The following is a 26,841-nucleotide window of genomic DNA, read 5'->3' as shown; positions in this document are numbered from 1 at the left end:
TAAGTCTCAGAATATTAATCCAAGAATATCTGGGTACAAACCCAGACAGTGTTCTTTAGTCCATCCCCTCAAGGCCACAGTTATACCCATGTGAACCCACAGTATATTAAGCCCCAACAGAAACATCACTGTAACAAAGGTCTCAAGTGATGGCATCTTAGCAACACACTATGATCCAAGCAAGTAGGAGCCTGAGTATCATAAACTTCAAATTTAATTTTCCAAATGCACAATTATGAAAAAAAGTTTCAATGAAGTCCAAAAGTTTTTATTATGTAAATGTGAGGAAACACAATATGCAAATGTTTGGAACACATATGAACAAACTGGAGGTGCTGATGAAAGATAATTAAAAATGTTGGTATATGCCCCTCCCCTCCTTTCACTAAAACCCCAAATCTTTATTAGGATTATAAGAATTCTTTGTGATCCTGATCAAATACATTTATTGACAGAATTATGTTCAAAAACCTTTATGGCTTACAGAAAATCAGTCTTTCTGAACATTATTATCTACACAGAAACTGCATTTGGAGAAGGAATTCAGCTGCGAGTGATGAGTTGATTTAAGACATGTTTATCCCCAAAGCAGTATGCTAGGAACATGCATACAGTGTTATTTTACCTTCAGGGGCAAACTTTTTATGGTTCACCGAAATTGACTGCAGTGTAACACCAACAAGTAAAGCAGTTAAGTTCCTGCAGTCTCAAATGCTAATGTTGTACAGACATTAAAGTAAATATAATGATAATATGGCCTACAACATAGAAATTCTGTTTTTAACTCTCAATTCAGGCATCTACACACTGTCAAAATGACTAAAATAACACTTGGAAAAGAAAAAAATTACTCTGCAGAAAATATATTTTACACACTACTTGTAAAATTCTACCCTTTTTGCAGCTATTTGTATCTATTTCTTCTATTCTTTCTCATTTATTTAGACTGTGTGTCTTTGGAGCAGAAATAAACCTCTACTCATTTTTTCCACAGCTGTCTCAAGGGGGGTCTCATTCTAACTGACTCTTTATGCACTACTCTAAGATAATAAATAGCAATACAGCCTTAAAAATGGGACTGTTGAATCAGTAGAGCACTCTGGTGTGGCGAAGACTTAACCTAATGAATGCTTTCAATAAACACAAACATAAAGAAAGATAGAGGAGGTTGGAGGCTCACAAGCGAAGTCTGAGATTATCATCCTCAGACAGCCCAGCACCTGGATGGCCTGCACTGCCCAGAGATTTCAGGAAAAAATGCCATAAAAAACAACCCTCAAACAAAAAAACCCCTAAAACTGCCCCAGTGTGTGTATATATATATACACATATGTATGTAGCTACAGAAGTGGCTGAGGGTTTTTTTGCAATAGATCCACATGTTTAGGGATATCCTAGCATGGTATACTACCAGTTTTAAATTATGGAAAGTGATACACAAGATTTCTTGAAGTGCCATCCAAGTCCAAAATTTTCCAGATTTGAAAACATCACTAATGGCCAGATTTCCTGCATTTATCAGAGATGTGTCTGGAAAACTTGACAAAATCCTGTCCTGCCTAGGAAAATCTAGCAAAATTCTGCCCTATCTAGGAATATGGCTGCAAGTACTGAAAATACTACACATCCAACACTACTTTTGGATTTTTATGCTTTTAATGACTTATTCTGATTTTATGGCTGATGAGTAATTAAAAAAAATTAATTATAAAAATATCTTTCCTACAGGTAGCAAAAAGAAAAGGAAACTGATATTGTTTATATAGAACTAGTTAGACTTAATATTTTGAATCTATACAATTTATATAGCCACAGCTTCTCTAAGTAGCAATACTAGCTTGTGCATGCTGGTGTTCTATAGTTAAGATGTGAAAACTGTTGTAGAAAGTACTGTAGAATGTTGTGAAGTGTCCTGCGACTTCTTGCATGAGAAGGTGGCTCTGGTTACACTCTACAAATTCTCCTGGACTAATTATCAGTCACACAGCTGCTCATCACTGCAGGTATATAGTGACACAGGCTGATCAATTCAGCCCTGCACCAATAAATCATCTCACCTATCAAGCAACAAATTGTTCAGATCCAGACATTCTCAATGTAACACTTACTAGAGAGCCCTACTCACGTTAGTCATACTAACCTGGGATATTTGCACTTTTTCTAAGGCTCTTGAAACTCATGCCAAAACTGTATATAAGCAGTATACTGCATGGTAATTCAAGTGGCTGGAGAGCAGGCATCACTGTGTCCAAGATGGGAAAGGAAAAACAACAACAGTAAGACCTGCCCGCAGTGTATGAAATTAATTGCCTGATAAATGGAGAAGAAACTGGCAGTTCTGTAATTCTTGTATGAGATACGGGAAACTTCCACCTCATATTAGAGTATTCCTGCACCTCATTCACTCCTAAGTGCTGTCTATCAGGAAAACACATCCTAAATAAGACAAATATCTGAACTTAGAACTATCAAGGTGTTCTTATTGACTGTTGGGAGAACTGGAGGAAAAAAAAAACCAAAACACAAGTCCCTAAAAATTCCATGCCTCCCATGACCTATTCTGATAGCAAGAGAGAAATCCTCTCCAGCCATGGAAAGCCTAACATTTCAATCACCCAAAAAAGGCTGCATTCAAATTGTGTGGTAGAGAAAACTTTCTTCCCAGAACAAAGCAGTCTTCTCTGGTAGGAAACGACATTGCTTATACTTTAAATTGCTCTCATTGAGCAGAGGAGCCTGAGTTCTGCTTTCCCTAAGCCTGAGAAACTTCTGCCCTAAATGAAATCACAGCTATTTTAATTGTGTTGCACTAAAAAAATTCCCATAATGAAGGCAAGCTGATGAGAGCAGGGACCACAGCTGAGTAGAACACATCCTGAGCAGTAAAACCAAGTAGGTTATCCTGGGTATATTAAAAGCACAAGTATCTAATCTCTGCTACCATTTCTTTGTTTTAGTTTTCCTTCATCTATGGTGCACAAGGTTGAGAGCCTTAATACGCATGGTTCAGGAGTGGAACCAAACTTAGTGCTCACCACTGCCCTTCTGAGGAGCTTAAAATAAGTCAGTCTTGACTGATGTTGGATATAACAGAGAATACCTCCAAAAATACCTTTTCAAAGTGTTAGTGGTCTCAAATATGTAATCTGCAAAGTTCAATAGCCTAATGGATAACTGGGGGATAGAGCTATGTTGTGACCAGTAATCCTTCACATGGATCCAGAAAACAGGTTCTTTTAATCACAGAAAAATTAAACGTAATGACTTGGACAGACAGCAAAAAGAACAGAGAAAAGCACTTTATCTTACAACAGACCTTTGTTTTACCCTTGCATTGCTAAATATTCTGCACCATGACAGCAAGACTATAGTGCTGCATACAGTCTGCAGAGCAAAACTTAAACTCCAAGTGGAAACACAGACCTGGTACACACAAGTGTAGTACACGTTAATTGGTAAGGTCCTGGCTTCCTACAACACGTGTTCTTTTAAGACTGTGTTGTTCATATAGAGGACTTTCTTATGGACTGTTTTCAATAATCAAAAAGCATAGAAAAATTTTGTTAGCAGCCTAATTTGTGAAATCTTTGCAATACAGCATCCTGAAGCTACATGATCAAAAGATCGGAACCTGCATAGATCTACGTGAAAATAGAAATTAAAGACCAAGAGCCAGTGACACCAACACATTTAAAGTTACAAAGACCATGAAGGTATTGAATTCTAAATACGATTATAAGTGGAGACAAATACCAAAGAGGCACTTCAATACACTAAGTAGTGGAGGTTTTTAAACAGTCTGGAAAAGAATACTGAAAAAAGAAATCCCACAAAGCAAAGAGGCAATTCCAAAATAGCTCAGTTTATAATAATAACCCCTCCATTTTAAGTCTGTAAGACATGGAAAAAAGCCTTGTATCACATTCTGAAAACATCAAAAAAACAGCACAGCATACATGAGGAAGAGCAAAATTGCAGCTGACCCACTAGTGAACTTTTCCACAACAGAGATTGCCAGGTATACAGACAACAGATCACAACTCAGTGACTTGATTAATAACATCTACATCTTAATCCAGAGGAGTTGCTTCAGTACATACCATACCAAAACCCATGCTGGGACCCAGTGAAGTGCACTGAGCCTTGCCCGTCAAGTTCCCCTGCTGTGCTGTGCTTTACAACCCAAGTCCTCTGAATTCTCTTCTTCCCCCCCCCCCCCCCCAAATGTGCTCCCACTTTCAAAACCAAGCATGAGTACCCACCAGAAGATTACATATACAAATAGAACAAGCCTGCTGCAGAGGGAAAAATAAGAAAAAAGACAAAGTAAATTACTTGAACTTGCAAAATGTTTTCTTGAGTGAATTCTCAGCTAAAAATATACTAAAAAATTGGCATCATTCTGGGTCATTTGTGGCCTTTCACTTGTAACCTGGCATCTATCAGGTGTCACTGGAAATCATTACCGTGCAACCAAGTCATGGATTCACGACAGATGTGAGGAACCCTCAGGCTAGCACAAACCACAAAGTCTCTTTGAAGACAATCAAATGCCACATGTCCCCCTCTTTCCCCATATGTGCATCCCTCATGACCAAAATGCCAACAACCCCGTCAAACGGCTGGGGTACAGTTAACATATGATAAAGAATAAAGCACATGTGACATGACAAAGGATAAGGCACATGAGATCAGTTGACATTACAACCACTCCCATGACAGAGGACAGATTACAAGACCTTGGAGAAATGATGAGCTGTTAACTCAAGTTGTCCACACCACTGCCTACTCCTACACACTTGTAGCAGATTTTGGCAAAAAAAAAGAAAATGGACAAAACTATGGATTAAATATATTCTTCTGGTGGACCAGATCCAGCTGGATGGATCTGAGATCTCCCACATCATATTCCTCATTTACAGATATTCAAAACACAAACAGAAAGCCATCATCCCCATTACTGCTCTTGCTACCACTTTTCACTGCTCCAAGGATTAAATATGAACGGAGACAGAACTACTCCCTCAAAGTTAAGAATGGCCACTTCCCATCATGAGTGAGATGTGTTGGCAATTACACACTTACTCAGTGGATAGGGGCTTCTACCTCCAAAGAGACCAGCTTGTGAAAAAATACTCATTAAACACTCTGTCAGATCACTTTTCATTAATTTTTAGACAGTTCTCAAAGTAAATGAGAGTGGAGAGAGTAAGAGAATCTAGTGGCAATAATTTTCATTGCACGTTTTTATGAGTGGACAGATTTTTCAGAACTTTAGCTAATAAAACACAGCTACAATGGCATTTTCCTTCTTGACTGACTTCTTGGGTTTTCCTAAGTCGTATCATAAAAGGGTTAATACATTATTAGTGTCATTAGTAGTTTATTATTCCTCCAGTAACATTCTCAGATAACTATATTTTAACCTCAGTTTAATCTCCTACATGAACACACATTACAGAAAAAAGAGGAGAAAATAGAATTAAAATTATTAGTGATATTTTTGGTTTAGAAATTACTGAAGTCTGACCACGTCTACCCTCTGCAATAAGTCACTCAGACATAACTTCTTATACTTGAAGAAAAATGCAAGGGTTTGTTTCCTTTTCTTTAGAGATGCAAAACTAATGTGACTTTAGGTTTATTTGTCAACTCCCATCCTGTGACAGAACTGCACTTAAAATGTCTAACAGCTGAACATTACCAGTTCACCTCAGAAATCCACACAGACATACCAAAATCAGCCTCATTTGCCTTTGTATTCTTTCTTTTTGTAAAGTTGTATCTTTGACTTAACTTCTTACAGTACACCAAGAGATTCACTATCAGCTCCTCAGACCTCTGAAATTATTTTAATTATTAATTCAGACCTGACATTAAAAGTTACAATCTCTTGAATCTAAGTTTCTCAAAAATGGAACTTCCATGAGCATAAAAAGGATACTATTTTCAAATAATTTCTACTCAGCATAAGAGATTAGACTCCTCAGCACTACTAGTATTTTCTAAGAACTTCAAGTCAGAGTACAGAGGTTGGAAGTTTTGTAACTTATCTCAAAAATAAACACATATAAACCACTAGAAGCTTATCAATGTCATTATGAGTAATGGATTTTGTTATTTTATAAGGTTTGTCTCCTCATTGGTAATAGGCACTTCAATGCAAAAAGAGAAAATAAGCACAAGAGGGAAACAATCCTTATGACATAGAGTAGTCTACCCACAATGTTTTCCTCATTGCAGTGTAAGAGCAACAATGTTCAGTGAAACAAATGCAAAATTAATTCCAACTGACTGCCCTGCAGCAAATCTCAAGTGGTGGGACTAACCTGAGGCTTGCTACTGTGGCTGCCATAGCCTTGGTTGAATGAGCTTTCCTTTGACCCTGAGGTGACAAACCTGCCAATATGTACTAATGAGAGATGCAACGAACTTTTTAACATACTGCTCTTGGATACAGACTTACCTAAGAACTGGGACAAGCAAACAAAAAGATACCCCTCACCATCACCATTCTAGAACAAAAAATCCTAAAAGCCAAATGGACTTTCTAAAGCCTCAGTTCAGCAAGCTAAAAAAGGAAAAAAAAAAACCACAGAGAAACAAAATCAGTGGCATTTTAAAAATCCACAAAGACTTCACTTGGATTATAGTGTGGAAGAACAATTCATTAAGATGGAACTGACGTTATCTCTATGTCATTTCTTGTGTTTTCTACTGAAAGCAATTCAATTTAACCTTAATACACAGTTGTAATACTCTGGATTTCGAGCTGACTGATCACGACTAGGATCTCAAGATCTTTCAAGAGAATTAAATGAAAGACAACAGAGATTTGCCATGAATGCAGCATATACTGTTGATGTGATTTGAACCAATGTGTTGTTACATGGTCTTTGCTGACATCTGTTGGTTTATTTTTTGTTTTCCTTTTTTTTTTCCTTTTTAAGAGATCCATCTCTAACTTTAGAAATCACTTGACAATTATTTGGCTTTAGAAATGGCTTAATTACAAAGTCTATCTTATGGAAATTCTCTATTATTTTAAAAAATATACATACATATAAATATATATGTATCAGCATTAAGCAGAGGATTAATAATTAATTAACCAAGCACCTTGCACTACAAGCAGTTAAACATCAGCAGAAAGCAAGACCCTTGTCCCAAGCTGAGATAAGAAACACAATGATGAAAAGTTTGCAAAAGAAAGATGGAAACTAAAAAAAGCTCAAAAGTTTAACAGTGGAACAAGTTTAAATGAAGATTATAAATACATTTTAATATTCCAATCCTATCTATATAGCTACAACTATCGTATCTCTAAATTTCATAGTAGAGATGAGTTATGAAAAGGGATCTGGAAGAAAGAGCAGTTTTGATTATTCCAACTGTTATGGATAAAACCACTGTTTAAGTGGAGAGGCAGTGCTCTGGTTTCAAAAGGTTAAAAATCCATGCCAAAACCAAATGACATATCAGATTAACACAGTTAAAGCACACCAGCTTCTGTAGTCACAGACAAGAAAGTCAGTGATGTGTCAAGCATCATCTAACTGTGCTACCTTTCATTGCTCAGCAGAAATGACCAGATAAATATTCACTGGCCTGAAGATTAATTTTATGTAAATCCAGAGCAGAACTCTAAATAATACCTTCTTTCCATAGCAAGATGTCCTTGCCATTTTGCCACTGTGCTCCAGAACACTAGTGTGTCAAAATAAACAGGATTTACTTAATTTTAGCTGAAAAGGACCCTCTTTCTCCAGGCTAAACAACTCCAGCTCCTTCAGAAGCTCCTCATAGGACTTCTGCTGATGCTAAACATCTTTAGGCATCAGCACCCCCACAGACTTGTGAACATCTAAGTCACACAGTCAGTCACCACCTACCTCCTCCTGGATTACAGGGCATTTAATCTCCTCCCCATCCCTGTCTACCAGCTCAGGAGGCCAGCTGTCCCAAGGACAACCAGTTTTACTGTTGGAGACTGAGACTAAGGTGTGAAGTACACCAGCCTATTCCTCATCTTTGGTGATTATTTTCAGCCCCCAGTATTCAATAAAGAATGGAAGTTTTCCTTGGTCCTTTTTTTATTAATGTATTTATAAAAACACTTGTTATTGTCATTTACAAAAATGGCCAGATTAACTTCTAACAGAGCTTTTGCACCTCTAATTTTCTTTTTGCATGACCTAACAACATCCTTGAACACTTCCTGAGTTGCCCACTCCTTTTTCCACCCTCTTTTTTTTTTTCCCCCTGAGTTCCTGGGAAAGCTCCCTGCTCAGCTAGGCCAGTCTTCTTCCCTGCTGGCTTCTCTTTCAGCACACAGGAACACAGAACACAGGCTCCTGTGCCTTCAAGATTTATTTCTTAAAGTATGTCCACCTTCCTGGATCACTTTGTTTTCAAGGGCTGTTTCCCAGGGAACTTTCTGAATCAGTCCCATGAATAGCCCAAAGTCCGTCCTCTGGAAATACAGGATAGAAGTCTTGTGGAGGCCCCTCCTTACTTCAGCAAGAATTGAAAGCTCTATTATTTCATGGTCACTGTGCCCCAGACAGCCTCTGACCACCACGTCTCCCACCAGCTCCTCTCTGTTTGCAAACAGCAGGCCTAGCAGAGCCCCACCCCTGGCACGCTCGCTCACCAGCTGTGACAAGAAGCTCTCCTCCACACATTCCAAGAATCTCCTGGACTGCCTCTTTCCCACTGTGCTGAGCTCCCAGCAGGTATCTGGCAGGTTAAATCCCCTACAAGAACAAGGGCTGGGGATCTTGAAACACCCTCCAGCTGCTTGTAGAATAATGCTTATAGAATAATCTCTTCATTCTGGTTGGCTGGTCTATAAGAGACTCCCACCAGAATGTCAGCCTTGCTGGCCTTCCCCTGATTCTTACCCATGGTACTTGATCTTTTTGTCATTGATCTCCAGCTCCATGGTGTTGAGAGCCTCCCTAACATACAGAGCCACCCGCCCACCTCTCCTGCCTCACCTGTCTCTTGTGAAGAGCTTGCAGCCACCCACTGCGGCGCTCCAGTCATGCGAGTCATGCCGCCACATTTCTGTGATGGTGACTATGTCACAGCTTTCCTGCTGTCCCATGGCTTCAGCTCCTCTTGTTTGTTACCCATGCTGCCTGCATCAGTGTAAAGGCACTTCAGCTGGGCTGCTAACTTTACCCCTGACTTACCACCCTTGGGCTCATCTCTAGGAAGCCTGGTTTCATCCCCTTCCCTCTTCAAACCTGGTTTAAAGCCCTCTCAGTCAGCCCTGCCGACTCATGGGCTAGAATCCTTTTGCCCTTGTTAGACAGATGGAACCCATATGACTCAAGAAGGCCTGGTGCTGTAAAAATTGCCCGTGGTAAAGAAACCAAAATTCTGATTACACCAGCCCTTAAACCATGCATTGATAACATGGGTTTTCCTGCTCCTTTCATTTTTCATCCCTGCTCCTGAAGGAACTGAGCAGAACAACACCTGTGCTCCTGCCCCATCAACCAATCAATCCAGAGCCCTGACATCCTTTTTAATGACCCTGGTACCCCCTTCTTGTCAACCTCATCACTGCCAATCTGGACAACCCGCAGTGGGTAATAATCAGAGGGCTGAATTATTTCAGGGAGTCTCCTGGTGATATCCCATACCTGGGCCCCAGGAAGGCATCAGACTTCACTGTGGCATGGGTCTGGTTGACATACAGGGCTCTCAGCTCCCCTCAGAAGGGAATCACCTACTACAACTATCCTTCTTTTATTCTTAATTCCTGACGCTGTGATGCATCTGACAGACGAAGTGCAGGTGGAAGATTCTCCAGACAGATGTTTTTCTTTAGTGTCATCTGCCTGACCCTCTGGACCCAGGGCCTCGTACCCACTCTGTAAGGGCACCTGGGAGGGTGATGGGGGTCAGGAGGGAATTTTACAACCTCTGTGATTGGGTACCCATTTCCATTCCCCCCATCTGCTAGGTCTCCTCCTTCTGCCTGATGGTAAGAGGGTCAGGGCTTCTCTGACTCCTGCTGAGCTTCTTGCAGGTTTGCAAGGCTGTAACTCCACCAGTCTATTTCTCTTTCCCTAACGTTCCTCAGCCTTCCCAGTTCTTCCTTAAGCCCTGCCACCAGACAGAGCAGATCATTCACCTGCTCACACCACACACCGCTGTCTTTTGCACTGTCCTCTGGTACTGCCCCCAGGCTCAGACACTCCCTGCAGCCAGGGGTCTGGACAACTCTGTCCTTGGGGGACTCTGCTTGGGTTAGCACACTTTTGCTGGCAGCAGCAGCAATGACTTTTGATCATTTGCTAACCATGGTTTGGGGGGGATGGAAAAAGCACACCCAACACCAGGAGTGCGGCTGCACCCTTCCTGCTCATCCTGCCTGTGGGAACTGCCTGTGGGAACTGCCTGCAAACTGCTGTGCCACGCACTCACTAACATGCCGTGCCCTGCCTGTTTGCCCACTCCTGCTTGCAGCACTCCCTAGAGCCTTTTAAAATCTCCTGCAAATGGCCTGGAGGTCACCCCTTGCTCTCTTGAATTCTCCTTTTGATAGTCAGCCAAACAATCTTGGTTTCGCTGGGTTGAGAAGTGAGTATCATGACTTCTGCTGTTTGTGCTGCTGGCTAATGTGCCTTATTTTCCCAACATAGTATTCTTAAAATTACGACTTGTAACGCAGAATCAAGAACATTTGCACTCCTGAATATTGTAAATCATCCCAAAAACATGTTCCTATGACCTAAGTTAGGATCTTTTCTGTTACTGAATGTAGCCTGTCCAACAAAATACTAAATAGCATTAAAAATGTGCATCAATCTTCACTTTCCCTTTACCCCTGACTTGGGCTTACCACCCTTGGGCTCATCTCTAGGAAGCCTGGTAGTCTCCTCATGATTTCTTTATGCTCGTTTTACCTATATTATCTCTGGGATTACAGGCTATTTTTATGTCAAAAATTATTAGTAGTTCATTTAATATTTCAGCCAAATAAATTCTTCTTTCTAATCTATCTGACAATATCCTCAATTGGTTTCCCGTGAAGGTGGAAAGGTAAGCCCAAGAAAATGAAACCAGAAGAATATACTGAGCAGTTCACCAAGGAGTATAACTTTCTAAAAGACAGCTAAAGAAAAGAAAAAATATATTTTAATTCTTAGGTAGACTGTGAACTGACACCAGGTTTGTTTTACAGAAAGATAAGTGAATATCATCTTACAGATTTACTTTGTAATTACCCAATCATACAGTATCTGTATAAAGGAAGATGTTCCAGAAAGAAATATTAATGATGTACTTTATTAATTTGCAGTTTTAGCTTACTGATGGAGAACTGATAAAACTTGAAGTCATGTACTTGCAACTCAGTATGCACCTTGATAACTTCCAGAAGCTGAATTCAACTTATCTGCTGAGAAAATTATTTGAATTTTATTTACCTACAACCATATACATCTGGAAGTATTTTTTGCGTACTAGACACTGTGACCAAGAGCACTGAACTATGCTGATATCTGCAAGAATTTATCAGACCTTTTACTTCATGTTTAACCTTATGTAGTCCTAGCAAAGTAGCATCCAATGGTCCCTGACATTCCCAAAATACTTCAGAAAAAAGAGATGTGACACTGTAAACTTAACAGTAGATCAACATTCAGGACAAACAAGAGCTCTGTTCCTGGCTGACAGCTGTGAGTATAAGCTCATGTTATCAAACAAGCTGTTTCCTTTTCTACTACACAAACTGATTTCAAGGTACACAACACTCTAAAGGTGCACTTTTGCTAAACACAATAGAATTGAGTAGCAGTATACATACTACCAGATAATACCTTTTTAAGTGCATCACGACACATGTCTTGAAAAATCAGTTGGTGGAAGGCAATACTCACTTTGAAACTGAAACCTTCATAGGGTCACAGAATAAGCTGAGTTGGAAGGATCCATGAGGATCATTGAGTCCAACTCCTTGCTCTGCACCGGACAGCCCAAAGAATCACACCATGTCCCCGAGAGTGTTGTCCAAATGCTTCTTGAACTCAGACAGCCTTGGTGCTGTGACCACTTCCCTGGGGAACCTGCTGCAGTGTCCAACCACCTCTGGGTGAAGAAATTTTTCCTCATATTTAACCTGAACCTTCCTCAACTCAGCTGCATGTTGTCTCCTTTTGTCCTGTCATTGGTACACAAGAACAAAGAGATCAGTTCTTGCCCCTCCACTTCTGCCTGTCAGGATGTTAAGATCATGACAAGGTCTTCCCTCAGTCTCCTCCAGGCCAAACAAACCAAGTGACCTCAGTCACGTCTCATAAGGCTTCTCCTCCAGATCCTTCACCATCCTAATGGCCCTCCCTTGGATTGCTAACAGCTTAATGTCTTTTTTATATTATGGTGCCCAAAACTGCACACAATACTCAGGGTGAGATCACCCCAGTGCAGAGCAGAGCAGGACAATCCCGTCCCCTTGCTGGTTGGCAGTGCTGGGCCTGATGCCCCCGGCTGCCAGGGCGTATTGTTCACTGATATGCAGCTTGGCATTAACAAAAAACCCCAAGTCCCTTTCCACAGCACTGCTTCCCAGCCACTTGCTCCCTAGTCTGTACACACAACCAGGTTTGTCCCATTGAACTTGAATAATAGAGGAATCTGGGAATAGTTCGCAGGATCCATACCAACAGCACCTAAAAGAGGCATAGCTTGCTCTTTACAGTGGATACACTTTAAATGTGTCTTAGGTTACAAAGTAAGATGTAACCAAAAGTATGTATTCCATCACCACCTGTTAAAACCACATGGGGCAATGTTCTTTATCTCTTCCATGACACATCCCTGATAACTCCCTCCGGGAGATAACTTCTGTTAATGGGCTATCAAGCCTCACTGCATGACTCACAGAATTACATCATCCCATTGTGAGATGCTCCGCCCAGGGGGAGGAGCCAAGCATTCCCACCTGGATATAATTTGGGGTTTGAAAGAGCACACTCAGCCCTTACCAACTGGATTCCCGGAGGACAAGAGCTACCACTGGACCTTCAGGTGAAGACAAAATCATCACCCTTCTACAAAATCATCACTTCAACAGGACCACTTCATCTGGACTGCTACCACCACCCTGACTAACAGGGTGTCAGGTTGTATCCTGACTCTCCTAGTGTTCTTGTACTATTGTATTTTAATTTTCCTATTAAATTATAATTCTGACTTGCTATCTCCCACTGGTTTGTTTTCAAACTAGCACAAAATGGAACAGGCTCTTACTGAAGGATGCGCTTATTCTGGTTTCTTAAAGATCTGCATTTTTGAACTTAAATTGTGCAGACCTTGACATGTTTTTCTAGTAAAGACATGGATTGCTAAGTAGTGGTGGGTTTGCTTCCCTAGTTACTTTCTCTGGAGCACTTACCCTCAGGTTAGAAACCACCGTTCTAAAGGACACATACTGAAAGTTGGGTAAGAACACCTATCCTGATCAAACCTATCAACTCCCTGTAGAGTTTTAGAGCTAGGTATTGAGACATCCAGTTGTAAGGCCTTTGAAAATGTTTACTTCACTCAGAGCAGGAGCTTGAAACTCCTTTTCCCATAATTAAGGCTAAGGACAAAACCTGACAGCATGTAGACAAAACAGCTGTTTGGTACCAGAAATGGAAAGAAGACAGTTGCATATGAAAAGCTTTCAAACTTTTCCTAGTGTTGAAATATTATCCTGAACTGGCATAAAAGTAGGCCAACATTGCCTAGAGCAATTAATTCTTTTGGATTTAACTATGGAGCAAGAGATTAAAGCAATTGTTCTTTCCTCTCTGTCTATGCCACATTCTGACTGCAACAGTCTTGACATTCAGTACCCTTCCCAAAGAATTAGATAACAGGTGCAGAAGATTTGTGGTGCTTCTTCTGAAATTTTCATACAAACTTCACAAAACTTAAGTGAATCATTATATATGACCACCTTACAAAACTTGAAAACCAGCACATTTTCTCCCCTAGAAATCAGCTTCACGGTCATAGTATGAGTGTAGCTCCATTTACCATGGTTAGCTCTTCCACTTCACAGGAGTAACTTTCATCTAGGGTCTCCTTTATACCAGGAAGCTCCACCACTAGAGTACACAGATAGAGCTGTAGCTATAATCACAGTTAGGATGTTCCTGCATATAAGCAGTCTGCATATTTTTAGCTGATCAGCCTGATATAACTTTGCAACTTAACAAATTATTTCTATTAAGGACTGACACAGCTGATACAGCTTTATTGACAGTATCACTATTCTGCTAAACGTTAATAAAAATATTCCCAGAAAAATGAGATGTATAGGTGTCTTGTTGAAAATACAGAAAGCATAGAAGTCTTTATCATACAAAAGCTGAAGATACTGTGAAAGTGAACAAACTCTTCTGGAGTTTGGCAACAGAAAATAAATATACTTTAGAAGAGTTGCTTGATGAAAGCAGTAATCTACATATCTGTTTTTCAAAAAACACATGCTGAAAAAGAAGGAAAATAATGCGCCTTTCATGGAAACTTTTAAGATCACTAATGGAAAAACAACCTGAACGTTCACAAGAGAAAGGTGCACCAAGTCATCACACATACTGACTGGTGTTCTGCCTAAGTACTACTTAAATGTATATTTATTCTGGTCACATAAGGTCAAAAAAGCATTTTTCTCACCATTCCTTTAACAGGAAATAGTCAACTAGCTTCCATTTTACTTCCTTCCTGCAAAATCTCTGCTGAGTTTGGATTTTGCTGCTCATTGTTTTTAAATGGAAATGATGATTAAGTCCAATGATAATTCAACTTTATTCTGCTGTGCAATAAATTTTTTTTTTCCAAACCACCAAAAAAAAAAAAAAAAAGAAGAAGAAAGAAATGGATCCATACAGGTAGATTAGCTGCAGCTTTAATTTCAGCTACATGAAAATGGCTGGTACAAAAGTTTATTAAGAACTGAGAGTCTAAACTTTTGCATGTAAACCCAAATGGCAAGAATGGTTCTAATTGAACTAAAGCCGCTGAAGGTTTTATTTTTAAAAAGCTCATGATGAACTCATTGAAATATTCCCCCTATTCCAATTTTTGTCTTCTTTGTAACAATTAGTACCGTTCTTTGAATTGAAGCAATTTACAAGTGCTTTATAAACAACCATCTGCCTTATTGTATCTTCTCTGCTTTTCACTGTTTATCAATTTTAAAATGTAAAACACATTTATCAACAATGTAACAAACTCCCATCTGGGTTTATGAGATGCTCATCATTTCTTTCAGGAATCATGCTAACAATAATTATAAAACTATCTCTTAACCTTTCGCGAACTGTCATGTTACTCTGATGAACTAACCTACTGCCAATTGCTGCCTGCAAACTAGAAGAGTTCACTGAAGCACATCTGACATAATCATTCCACTAAAAAGTCTTCACAAACACTAGATTTTGAAAGCCAGTTTAGCATATGCAAATGAATATACTGCATGTAATGAAGATTCATATTTAAATTTCTGTAGGTACTGTTAAACAGTCCTGAATCCTAATTGTCCATTTACTTCACTCAGAAAAAAGAAATGTTGAAAATAAACAGATTGTTAAAAGCTGGAATCTTTATAAAATTATGAAGACTGCACATATATTTAATTTAATTTTTTTTCTGCTGCCTCCACTGTCTTTCTCTATTATCAAAAACATTGATTAAAAAATGGGAAAAGTAAAAGGACTGGAACTTTCTAGAAGTGTATTACTTACAGCTTAGGGAACTACTATTAGAGAGCAATTCAGTACCATGCCCCAATTTGAGTTGCTTTACCTAATTTGTTTGAAGTCTTCTTTGCCATTTTTCTATCTCACACTTACCTAGAAAAAACTGAAAATAATCAAACCAGTATGAAAAAAACCTTATAATAATAAGACATGGATTCTTAAAGAACTGCATTTATAATTGCCCTTGCTGTCTATAAAGTGATAGGGCTCATTTAGGCTCTTCATTCAACTGGTACACTCAAGATTCTCTATTCCACATAGATTCTTCTCTGTGTGATATGAAATAAGATCACACCTTCACATATTTTAAAGATCTTGGGTAATCTGTCTCTTCTGCCTACCTTTACATTTTTGTCCAAATACTGCAACTCTAAATGTTTTTTTATGACATTGACTCCACTGTAAAATTTTACTAAAGCAAAAAACATTCTGCAGCATTCATCAGTAGATGGTTGTCCTGGTCTGGCCAGGACAGGGTTAATTTTTGCAGTAGCCAGGAGGGAGCATGGCTGGGACCCGGAAAAGGTTGTTCTCTACCACCTCACATCATTGCTAGGCCAGCGGGAGCGGACTCTCCTTCAGGGAGAAGGGGTCTCTTCTGGTTGGGGTAGCATGGCTGCTGTGGGGTCAGGTCAGGCTCCACAGTGAGCATTTTGCATGTAAATCACTCTTTTTCGTACACTTTTCTTATTAAAACTGCTGCTGTTATTATATATATATAAAAAAAAACACCAAACTTTTTTTTTGCCTGTCACTATTCCAGTTTTTTAGTAAACTATTATATTTTTTCACTTACATCTACTCATATACGTTTCTCCTTATTGGTTAAACTAAGGGGAAGTAAACCATTTTAGAGTGTCCCTCTTAAACTATCTTAAACCAAGTCAATAATGATAACAAAACCAGCTATATTACCATTACAACCTTCCATTATAACTAAAGTGTTCTAAAATAGAACCTGCTTATATATATTTAAAAACACCAATGACTCAGTGTCATCTTGCTCAAATCTGTTCCAAGAGGTCTATTAGCAAAAACTGGGATTACCCTCACCTTCAGGGGCAGGTTGTAACAGAGGGTATTTAAAGGACCTCAAAAGGCCATTAGTGAGCTTTTCAGAGAGCTGCTGTGGAGACAATTAGACAGCTGAATACCTTGCCTGGTCTCTCAGAGGACTCTTTTGCAGTGGGACTGCTGAGGGTAGAAGAGTAACAGGTACCAGTCACTACCACAGAAGTGCACCATCGATAACACCATGCCAACAAGGACTCTGTGACCCCCATCCATGAGATGGTTCCTGAAACGGAGAGCCAGGGAGTGGCCAGCAAGACTAAACTCACTGGTTAATTGTCTCATATGGCCAGTGTGTAAGTCCAGTGGAGAGCAGAAACTGACAGTGGACTACTGTGGCCTGAAAGAAGTCACATCACCATTGAGCACTGCTGTGCTAGAACATGCTCGAACTTCAGTACAAACTGGAGTCCAGGGCAGCAAAGTGGTGCCTCAATTGAGACTGCAAATGTGTTCTTCTCCATGTCTTCAGCAGCAGAGTGCAGGCCACAGTTTGCCGTCACCTGGAGGGGCACTAAGTACACCTGGAACTGGGTGGGCAAAGGGTGTAAACCCAGGCCCACTACTTGCGCTGGACTGATCCAGACTGCACTGGAAAAGGGTGAGGCTCCAGAACACCTACACTGATGACAACATCACATGCGGGAACACAGCAGAGGAAGTCTGTGAAAAAGGGGAGAACATAATCCAAATCCCCCTGAAAGCGCTTTTGCTGTAATGCAAAGTAAGCTCAAGGGACCTGTCCAGGAAAATCCTTTTTTACGATTAAAATGGCAAGATGGACATTACTGGATTCCAGTGGACATGGTCAACCAAATAGCAGCTCTGTCCCTGCCAACCAGCAAGAAGGAAAAACAGGCTTTCTTAGATGTTGTGGGTTTTTGGTGGACGCATATTCCAGATTACAGTCAAATTGTGAGTGCTCTCTATCATGTGACCTGGAAGAAGAATGATTTTAAGTGGTGTCCTGAACGACAAGCTTTTGAACAAATCAAACAGGAGATTGTTGATGCAGTAGCTCTGGGGCCAGTCAGGACAGCAAAGTTGTGAAAAATGTGATCTATGCTGCAGATGGGGAGAATGGTTCTTCCCGGAGCCTCTGGAAGAGTACCTGAGGAGATTAGAGGATTTGGGGATACAAAAGATCTGAGGCCTACTACATCACAACTGAAAAAGAGATCCTGGCAGCTTATGAAGAGGTTTGAGCAGCTTCAGAAGTGATGGGCACCAAAGAACAGCTCTTCCTGGCACCCCGACTGCCAGTGCTGGGTGGGATGTTCAAAGGAAAAGTCCCTTCCACGCATCATGCCACTGATACTATGTGGAGTAATTGGATCACTCTGATCGCACAGGAAGCTTGAACAGGAAACACCAGCTGCTCAGGGACCTTGGAAGTCATCATGAATTGGCCCAAAAGCTAAAAATGTGGATTATCATCATCAGAAGAGGAGGAGGTGGTTACACATGCTGATGAGGTCCCATCATATAATCAATCAGCTACCAGAAAATGAAAAGCAATATGATCTCTTCACTGATGGTTCCTGCTGTATGGTTGGGCTACAGTGAAAACAGAAAGCAGCTCTACAGAGTTCTACATGGCGAGTCACAGAGCTATGGAGGGACAAGGTAGATCAAGGCAGGTTGCAGAGCTGAAAGCCATCCAGCTGGCTTTAGATATCACAGAATGAGAGAAGAGGACAGTACTCTACCTATACACCGACTTGTGGATGGTAGCAAATGCTCTCAGGGGGTGGCTGGACCAATGGAAAAAGACCAACTGGCAGCACAGAGGTAAACCCAGCTGGGCTGATGAATTGTGGCAAGACATTGCTACCCAGGTAGAGAAGTTGGCTGTAAAAGTACATCGTGTAGGTGCACACACACCCAGGAGTCGGGCTACTGAAGAGAATCACAACAATGGACAGGTGGATTGGGCTGCCAAGATTAAAGTGTCTCAGGTGGATCTGGATTGACAGAATAAGGGTGAATTGTTTCTGGCTGGTGGGCCCATGATTCCTCAGGTCATCAGGGAAGAGATACAATACAGATGGGCTCGTGATTGACTTAATCATGGGGTGGATTTAACGACGGACAGACACTATGTCCCATGTTATCCATAACCGAAACATAACCGAAACATGCTCTGTGATCAAGCAGGCCAAGCAGGTAAAGCCCCTGTGGTACGGTGGATGATGGTCAGAATATAAATATGGGGAGATTTGGCAGGTAAATTACATCACATTCCTGCAAACCAGCCAAGGCAGGCCCTACATGCTGATGGTGGTGTAAAGAACCACTGGATGGCTGGAGATGCACCCTGTGGCTCACACCACTGCCTGGAACACCATCTTGGGCCTTGAAAAGCAAGTCCTGTGGTGACATGGCACCCCAGAAAGAATTGAGTTGTACAATGGGACTCATTTTAAAAATAGCCTCAGAGACCCCTGGGCCAGAGAGCACAGTACTGAGTGGGCATCATATTCCCTGCCATGCACCAGCCTCTGGGAAAATTGAACAGTACAATGCACTGTTAAAAGCACACTGAAAGCAATGGATGGTGGGAACTTCAGATACTGGGATCTACAGTTACTTGAAGACTACCTGGTTAGTTAACACTAGAGGCACCACCAGTCAAGCTGGCCCTGCCAATCAAAACATTCATGTATCCTGTAGAAGGGACAGAGTTACCATGGTGCATATGAGGAATCTGTTAGGGATGGCAGTTTGCATTAGTCCTGCCTCCAACAAAGGCAAACCCATCAGTGGGATTATTTTTGTTTAAGGACCTGAGTGCACTTCATGGGTAAGGCAGATGGGTGGGGAAACAAGATGTGTACCTCAAGCAGAGGTGCAATTCTAAATATTTTTTGTGACATTGACTCCACCGTAAAATTTTGCTAAAGCAAAAAAACTTCTGCAATGTTCATTAGTAGATAGGTGTAGATCCTAATTAGTAGATCCTGATTCTGGCCAGGACAGGGTTTGTTTTTGCAGCACCCAGAGCGGGGGCACTGCTAGGATCCAGAGGTTATTCTATACCACCTTGTCATTTTCCACAAACAGGAAAATGCTCACTTCCGGAGCAATGAAGCCCGGCTGCATGGGTCAAACCTTCGCGGTGAGCATTTTGCACGTAAATCACTCTCTCACTTTTGTACACTCTTTCAACTAATATTGTGTCTGTTTCTGTTAGTTTTTCTTATCTCGTTGATGTTTCCAGCAAACTGTTCTTATCTCAACCCATGATGTTTACTTTTTTGCCCACAATTCTCCTTTCCATCCCATTACAGGGGAAGAAGAGGGAGGGTGAAGGAAGGAAGCAGCACATGGTTTGGAACGCCTCAGTGGGAGCACTGAACTGGAGAGTACCACTCCTAAACCACCAAAATGGGGCATAACTTGCAGAGAAATAGCATTATCAAACGAGACCACACAAACAAAAATTACCCACTTTCAAAAATAAGGATGGGGGAGATATTTCAGTTAGATGCTTTAACTCTCCCCCTGAAATATGAGTTAGAAAGAGTTTTAGTGAGCCTTTTTGCTACCTCCATGGAAGTTCACCCTTATCTGACTGTAATAAGGACACTCAAAAAATTCAATTCACACATACTCCACAGACACCTGTTAAGTATTTGGCATCTCATCCCTGAACAGAACAATCTCTTCAATAGCCCAAGTCAAGCATGCATCCCAAAAAGGTAAATGTTCATGAATCCAACAATACGTTACATCACTATAAATTTATTTTCTTGACTCAGTAAGAAGAATTTTTCCAATTACAACATAACCCAACAGCAAATACATTATAAGAAGTCAAGATATACAAACAATTTTGCTTGCAGCACGTACTTTATTATATTGAAGTGTTGCTAGCCAGAGAAAATTTGGAATATTCAGTGATAAACTGTAAAGAAACTGAAACTAAGAGTGTAAAGATTTCTACTAATCATCTGCACATTTTATTTGAAACTTGATCCTGCAGTCCTTATTCACAAGATCAGACCTATTGAGTTTATTCACATGAGCTCTGGCTGCAAGATTGGACCTTAAGTACTATCAGGTGCACGTGCAGCCTATCATCAGATTTTGGGTTATTCATGCAAGAAGCTACCCTTTCAAATGCAGACTACTTAATGCTTCCTTCTTCATTAACTTACATGTCCTCTTCTGCTGCTCTATGCTTTTGTGCTATGTAAATAGCCTCTCAGTCATCAAAACAAATAATGATCTTTGCAACCAAGGAGGAAATTAGTAGCAGGTGAATGCTTATTTTTTAAATCATGTTGAGACCAAGCTGTTCTTTAACTTAAAGGAGATCTGGAAAAAATAAATCCCATTTTACTACTTAGCCATCTTAATTATGGGCTGTCAAGGTCATAATTCTACACACTTATCCCACTCACACCATTCAAATATTAAACTTGATGGCAATCTACTTCATGGTGAGCTGGACCTAACAGTGTGAACATACTTTAAAGCAGTTTATTTAGTGGAACAAAACTTCTCTGATGACATAAAATTAACTGTGTCTTATCATACATGAAACACATAAGGAGTTTCTGATTTAAGTGTTCTATTTCTTTGTTTTACATATCTGTTCTACATAAATACAAAATATTGTACTGTGGTAACTGCAGAAAAACCACCACAATTGTTTTGTTACCTGCTTACAGAATTCTGCAGGTCAGATAGGCTGCAATTACAAGACATGGCATAAACTTGAATAGGGTCACAGCAGAGACATTTATTTCATGGTCCTCATTATAATCTACATACTTACAACTCCTCTTTGAATTCTGCAAGACATTGGTAGACAAGCAAACTGTCAGTACAGGTAAAAGTCTCCTCATTAGAGATGGCACTCTCAAAAATATTAATGCCAGTGTTCAATGGCCTCCAAGTAATCAATGACTTTTAACTGCCTTTACACTGTTAGAGACATGCAAAGTGATGGACAATATCTGCCTTCTGATGCTAGGGATACTCTGGGTACTACATGACTGCGGAAGGAAAAAGTCAACATACACTTTTTCATAGAAAAAACTCATTATCAACACAACCTATGTGACTGGCAAAATGAAAGGTGAAGTCCCAGCTGTTGAGGTCACTAAGCCAACAGCTGAGCCAGCTGGTGGGCCAGAGAGCCCCGAAATAGCAAAGGCCTGCTGGTGGAAAAACTCAGTTATTTGAGATCTCGGTAAAGTAAAGGAAAAGCCTCTCTCACAATTCCTTGCGGATGAAATGTAGCTTTACACACGCCCCAGACCCTGGTTGAAGAAAACTACCTCTCCCAGCAGCCTGTGGCGGCATACCTGACCTGATCCCCGCTCCGCCCCTTCCCTCTGCTCATTGGTTCCGTTCCCTGGTCTCGCCTTTGTACCGCCCATGTGCCCTCAGATCACTGGCTCTGTAACCTATGTAAAGCGGATCATGAATACGCTCTTTCTCTCTCCCACCTGGTCTCCTCCGTGGAGCATGAAATAGACGTCGTCTGTGGAACGTGCCATGCGGAGGGCCCTCCTTGGCTCCGTATCTCTGGTAATATTGAGCTGTCTGGCTTGAGTGTGTGCGTGTGTGTCATCAGCGCTTAAACAGCGGCGCGGGCCAGACAGGAGAAGCTTGCTAGTGGCTATACTGCCGCACCCGAAGGGTCTCGCGCCCGAGGCGCTTTGGGGAACACAGCAGCGATCGCCCTAACACCACACACATGTATCTTATACCCAGCAACAGCTATTAGCAGTATTTTCTTTGTAATTCCAACTAATTTCAATGTAATGATAAGGCAGGGACTGAAGCTGACTGTTGGCAATTTCAGTAGTCATAATATCATCTGCAAGTGCAGTACAAATAATAGGCACACACATCTACTTAAAATGCAAGGAGACACTATCATGTGAGTCTAATCTGGAGTTTAACCTTGAATCCAAATCTCTGTAACTCAAAGCTAGAAAAAAAATTTAAAATTCGACCTCGAACTGGGGTATGTCTGCAACAACTAAACTGTTGTCACAAAATTTTTCTCAATCGTACTTCAAACTTGCCACATGGATTATTCGTCAGTTCGAAGCAGCTGCAACACCATGTTCTATGCACTTCTGTTGCCATTTTAATTTTTAAAAAGCAAATGGAGAGGCTCTACAAAATTCAATGCCACAATAGCAATGACTGAACCAGAATCACAAAATTATGAACAGTTCACTAAATTGTCTATTAACAACACGTATCAAAAGGCTGAAGAAAAAATTGTGTGCCTGAAATAACTGATCAGTGAATGAAGAATAAAGAGATGTAAGGAGTGGAGACATTGACAAATCATTTTAATTTTTGAAGAATCAATTTCCATATAATCAGAAAAATGGCAGAACATCACAGACAGTGTATTCATGACTTTTATCAGCAAAAAAGTCATGGATGACCAAATTGAAATTTATTAGTGCTCCAGGAATGAGAGAATGATGCTGGTAGCATAAGGCCAGGGAGTATACTCACTTCTTAAAATCATTAAAAACACATTCAAAGCAGCCCATGACATACATATGTACAGTAAAAAAGTTGTCTTGTGCAGGACATAGATATACCCTTTAAAAATTACAAAACCAGCGTGCAATGACTGAGCTAACCACGGAAACACTGAATACATAAACCACTTTTGTTCAGGGATACAAATCTAGCTACTTCATCATCTCACTGTATGACCAGCTACATAATTGAACCATAAACGCACATTAAAGAACTTCTACAACCAAAAGATGATGTTTCAAAGCAAAGGCCTAAGGCTAGATTTTACTACATCATTTTACAAATCATTTGAGCTACTGCTCGTTAAGCTATCACAGTTCGCTAAAAGCATCTTCACCTTAGACTACAAAACAACTAATCAGAGGGTGATACACTATTCAACATTTGCATCAGTGACCCACTAATTTATGACACAAAATGAGATTTTAGTTATGTGAATAAATGCCAAGGATCATCATCCTCTGTGTTCCCAAATTACTATGCCCAAACCAGACAATGGAACATTTATAAATTTGTGGCTTGTTGGAACAACTTTGTAGTACCTAGCAGAAACAGACTGAAACACAGATGAGATTTTTCCCCAAAAATACAAAACAGACAACTTAGAACAATTATCTCTGTCAGATACCTGGCCTTAAGCCTTCCTTGCCTTTTACCTACCAATATAAACAAAGTGGATTTTCAAAGATTATTCAAACTTGAACATGGAGAATTATTATAACTAAGGCAAAATGCACAACACAGATCACAGATGTAAGATCCCCACTCCCAGAGCACATACACATAATCCTAGTCAACCAAAAATCACAAGAAGTTGTTCATACTACTGTGGGTTGAAGCTATGTTCAACTTTTCAGATGCACAGAACGTGAAATTTGCCACGTTATTTCCAAACATGCACAGGAAGGTGTGGTGGCACAGGAACCCACATGGAGACATACTGGTCTTTAGAGCCGTGTCTTGTCCATCTTTACTTGGAAAATGGGAATATTTGAACAATGTAAACACACACAAAGGTCTGTACACACAAGCCATGCAACAGTGTTTCCTCTCAGAAGAAATGTGTATCAAGTAACATGAACAATGGAGACACAGCAACATCTTGTGTCTACATGTAGCACAATCCCTTTTTTTAGAAAAATATACAAAGTGAAAAGATGTGAGAAGCAGCTGCAGTAGTCTCACCCACTGTCTGCTCCCTGCCACTGTTCTTGCAGGAATGAGGAGGAGAAGATAAAAAGCAAGCTTCATCAATCCCTGGTAACAAACCTCTGGTGGGACAAACAGCTGGGCAGCTCTAGCACATTCAGCAGAGAGCCCAGGCTGACACACAGATTAAACAGTGGTTGAGCGAGCAAGCACAGAGCAGCCCCAAAGGGCTGGAGCACCTCTCCTATGTAGACAGTCTGAGAGAGTTTGGGTTGTTCAACCTGGAGAAGAGAAGGCTCCAGGGTGACATTACAGCACCTGCCAGTAAAGGGGCTACAAGAGAGCTGGAGAGGGACTATTGACAAGAACTTGGAGCAATAGGACAAAGGCGAATAGCTTCAAACTTAGCAAAAGGGAGTAGGTTTATATTAGATATTAGGAAGAAATTCTTGACTGTGACAGTGGTGAGGCACTGGATGACTTTGCCCACAGAAGCTGGGGATGCCCCATCCCTGTCAGCCTTCAAGGTCGGGGCTTCAACTAACTTCATGTAGTAGAGGGTGTCCCTGCCCATGGCAGGGCATTGGAACTAGGTGACCTTTAAGGTCCCTTCCAACCCAAACCCATTCTAGGATTCTATGGATAAGGCACTTGTTTTCCCAAGGCACCACTGTGCACAAACAAGCCCTGCCTTCCTGCAGATGGCTATACATCTGCCTGCTGATGTAAAGAAGTGAATTGATTTCTTACTGTGTGCACTGCTTTCACTTTACCTATTAAAACTGTAACTCAGCCTGTGAAGTTTTCACTTTTACCCTTCTGATTCTCTCCCGTATCCCATAGTGAGGAGTGAGTGGGTAGCTGTGAGGGGCTGAACCACCTAGGAAGTCCCAGTAGCATCCAAATATGTAATACATCAACAAATATTTAATCAATTCATCTTTAGATTTCTACTTCATATAGTGGTTCCTAGTATTTCCTGGTAACATGAGAAAAATCAACCAATGCATTTATCTTTAGCTAAAATGTAAAATGACACAACTTTGTAATCCATGAAGTGACTAAGGTTAAAGAAAATACTGCACTGTATAACATTCTTACGTAGGTAGAAGATATTCTATTTTGAAGATACCCTAAATTCAAATAGTAGTCGAAATCACACCCTAAGCTATACAGCAAACAATAGAAATTACTGTTAGAGCATTAATATGCAATAAATCCTGAAATACCTTCTATTAAATGACTGAAGCCTCACTAAAACTTTAACATATGTGAAAGTATCACTTCTACAGGGAAACAAAACCCATAGCACATGAACACACACGCACATATATATACATACAATTACATATATATATCTACACATACACATATATATACACACACATATATATACACACACATATATATGTACACACACTATATACACACACACACAAATTATGTACCTCTCCAAGAGCTTCATAGCGCTTTTGGTTCCATCTATGCAAATCTTCACGATAATTAAAAACAAATGGCTCCCCAGTTTTAATATGTCTTAATTGTCCTTCTGTAAAAGAAACAAACTCACTACAGTTAATATACTTCTTCATTGAAAGACACATTTAATTGCTGAAAATTTTAAAAGAAGTCTACATCTAAAAATCGAGCTATTATGAATTCCTCCTCATGTTTTGTTATAGGCTTTTTAACAGAAAACAATTGTAGCACAACAAAATACATTCCCATGTTATGGTATATACTGCTAGATAAAGCTAAACAGAAATTATGACAGTAAAATTGCATGCAGATATCAAATGCCAAACTGCTTCACAAAACATATTTATGTCTCCACTGCTGTGAATTAACAGTGAAATGTAAACATTAGCAGTTAATATCTGATCTGCAGGTGATCAAATTGTAGCTATAAATCCTCTACTTCAAAACCAACTGCATTGTAAAGAAATGCTAATACAAAAGTGGCTGGAAGCTGGAAGTAGGGAAAGATTTATCTTCAAGCCTAACAACTATCTTAACTAATCTGAAAAATCCATGTCCACAGCTAGGGAAAATACTTTAACTCCAAGGCACAGTGAAATCAAATAAGAATTCCTAGATTTAGGGTACACTGAGATCACAACAGTAGAATAAAGCAGAATGTGTGTTCAGGCCAAAGTCACACGCTACTCTTACATTCATTGTAACTTCCTGTAGTTGGCCTTGTTTATAGCCAAAGTTACCAGCCTACCCAACCACTGGTGAAGATATGGACTGCATTAAAACAATGATAATAATAAAATAGCAACCAGTAGGAAGCAAACTACAGAAAACAAGTATCTTACCAACGTTTCAG

General features: G+C 40.2%; 1 protein-coding gene across 7 annotated transcripts in view; it reads right to left on the bottom strand.

Moving 5' to 3' along the window:
- The window catches only part of FAM172A (family with sequence similarity 172 member A), a 265,833-nt gene that overhangs the window by 209,212 nt on the left and 29,780 nt on the right, over window positions 1-26,841 (bottom strand). For all 7 annotated transcript variants that reach the window (XM_042013175.1, XM_042013176.1, XM_042013173.1 and 4 more), the window contains one exon: window positions 25,958-26,058. In XM_042013175.1, coding sequence (XP_041869109.1) covers window positions 25,958-26,058 — 101 coding nt within the window. The remainder of the gene's footprint in view (window positions 1-25,957; window positions 26,059-26,841) is intronic.

The sequence above is a fragment of the Corvus kubaryi genome, unplaced genomic scaffold, assembly GCF_017639235.1.
Source record: "Corvus kubaryi isolate FWS band 111438036 unplaced genomic scaffold, C.kubaryi_AGA036_p1.0 split1-37296, whole genome shotgun sequence".
In the NCBI taxonomy this organism is placed as follows: domain Eukaryota; kingdom Metazoa; phylum Chordata; class Aves; order Passeriformes; family Corvidae; genus Corvus; species Corvus kubaryi.
The sequence above is the reverse complement of the archived record's forward strand: the minus strand, read 5'-3'. Positions and strand labels throughout refer to the sequence as shown.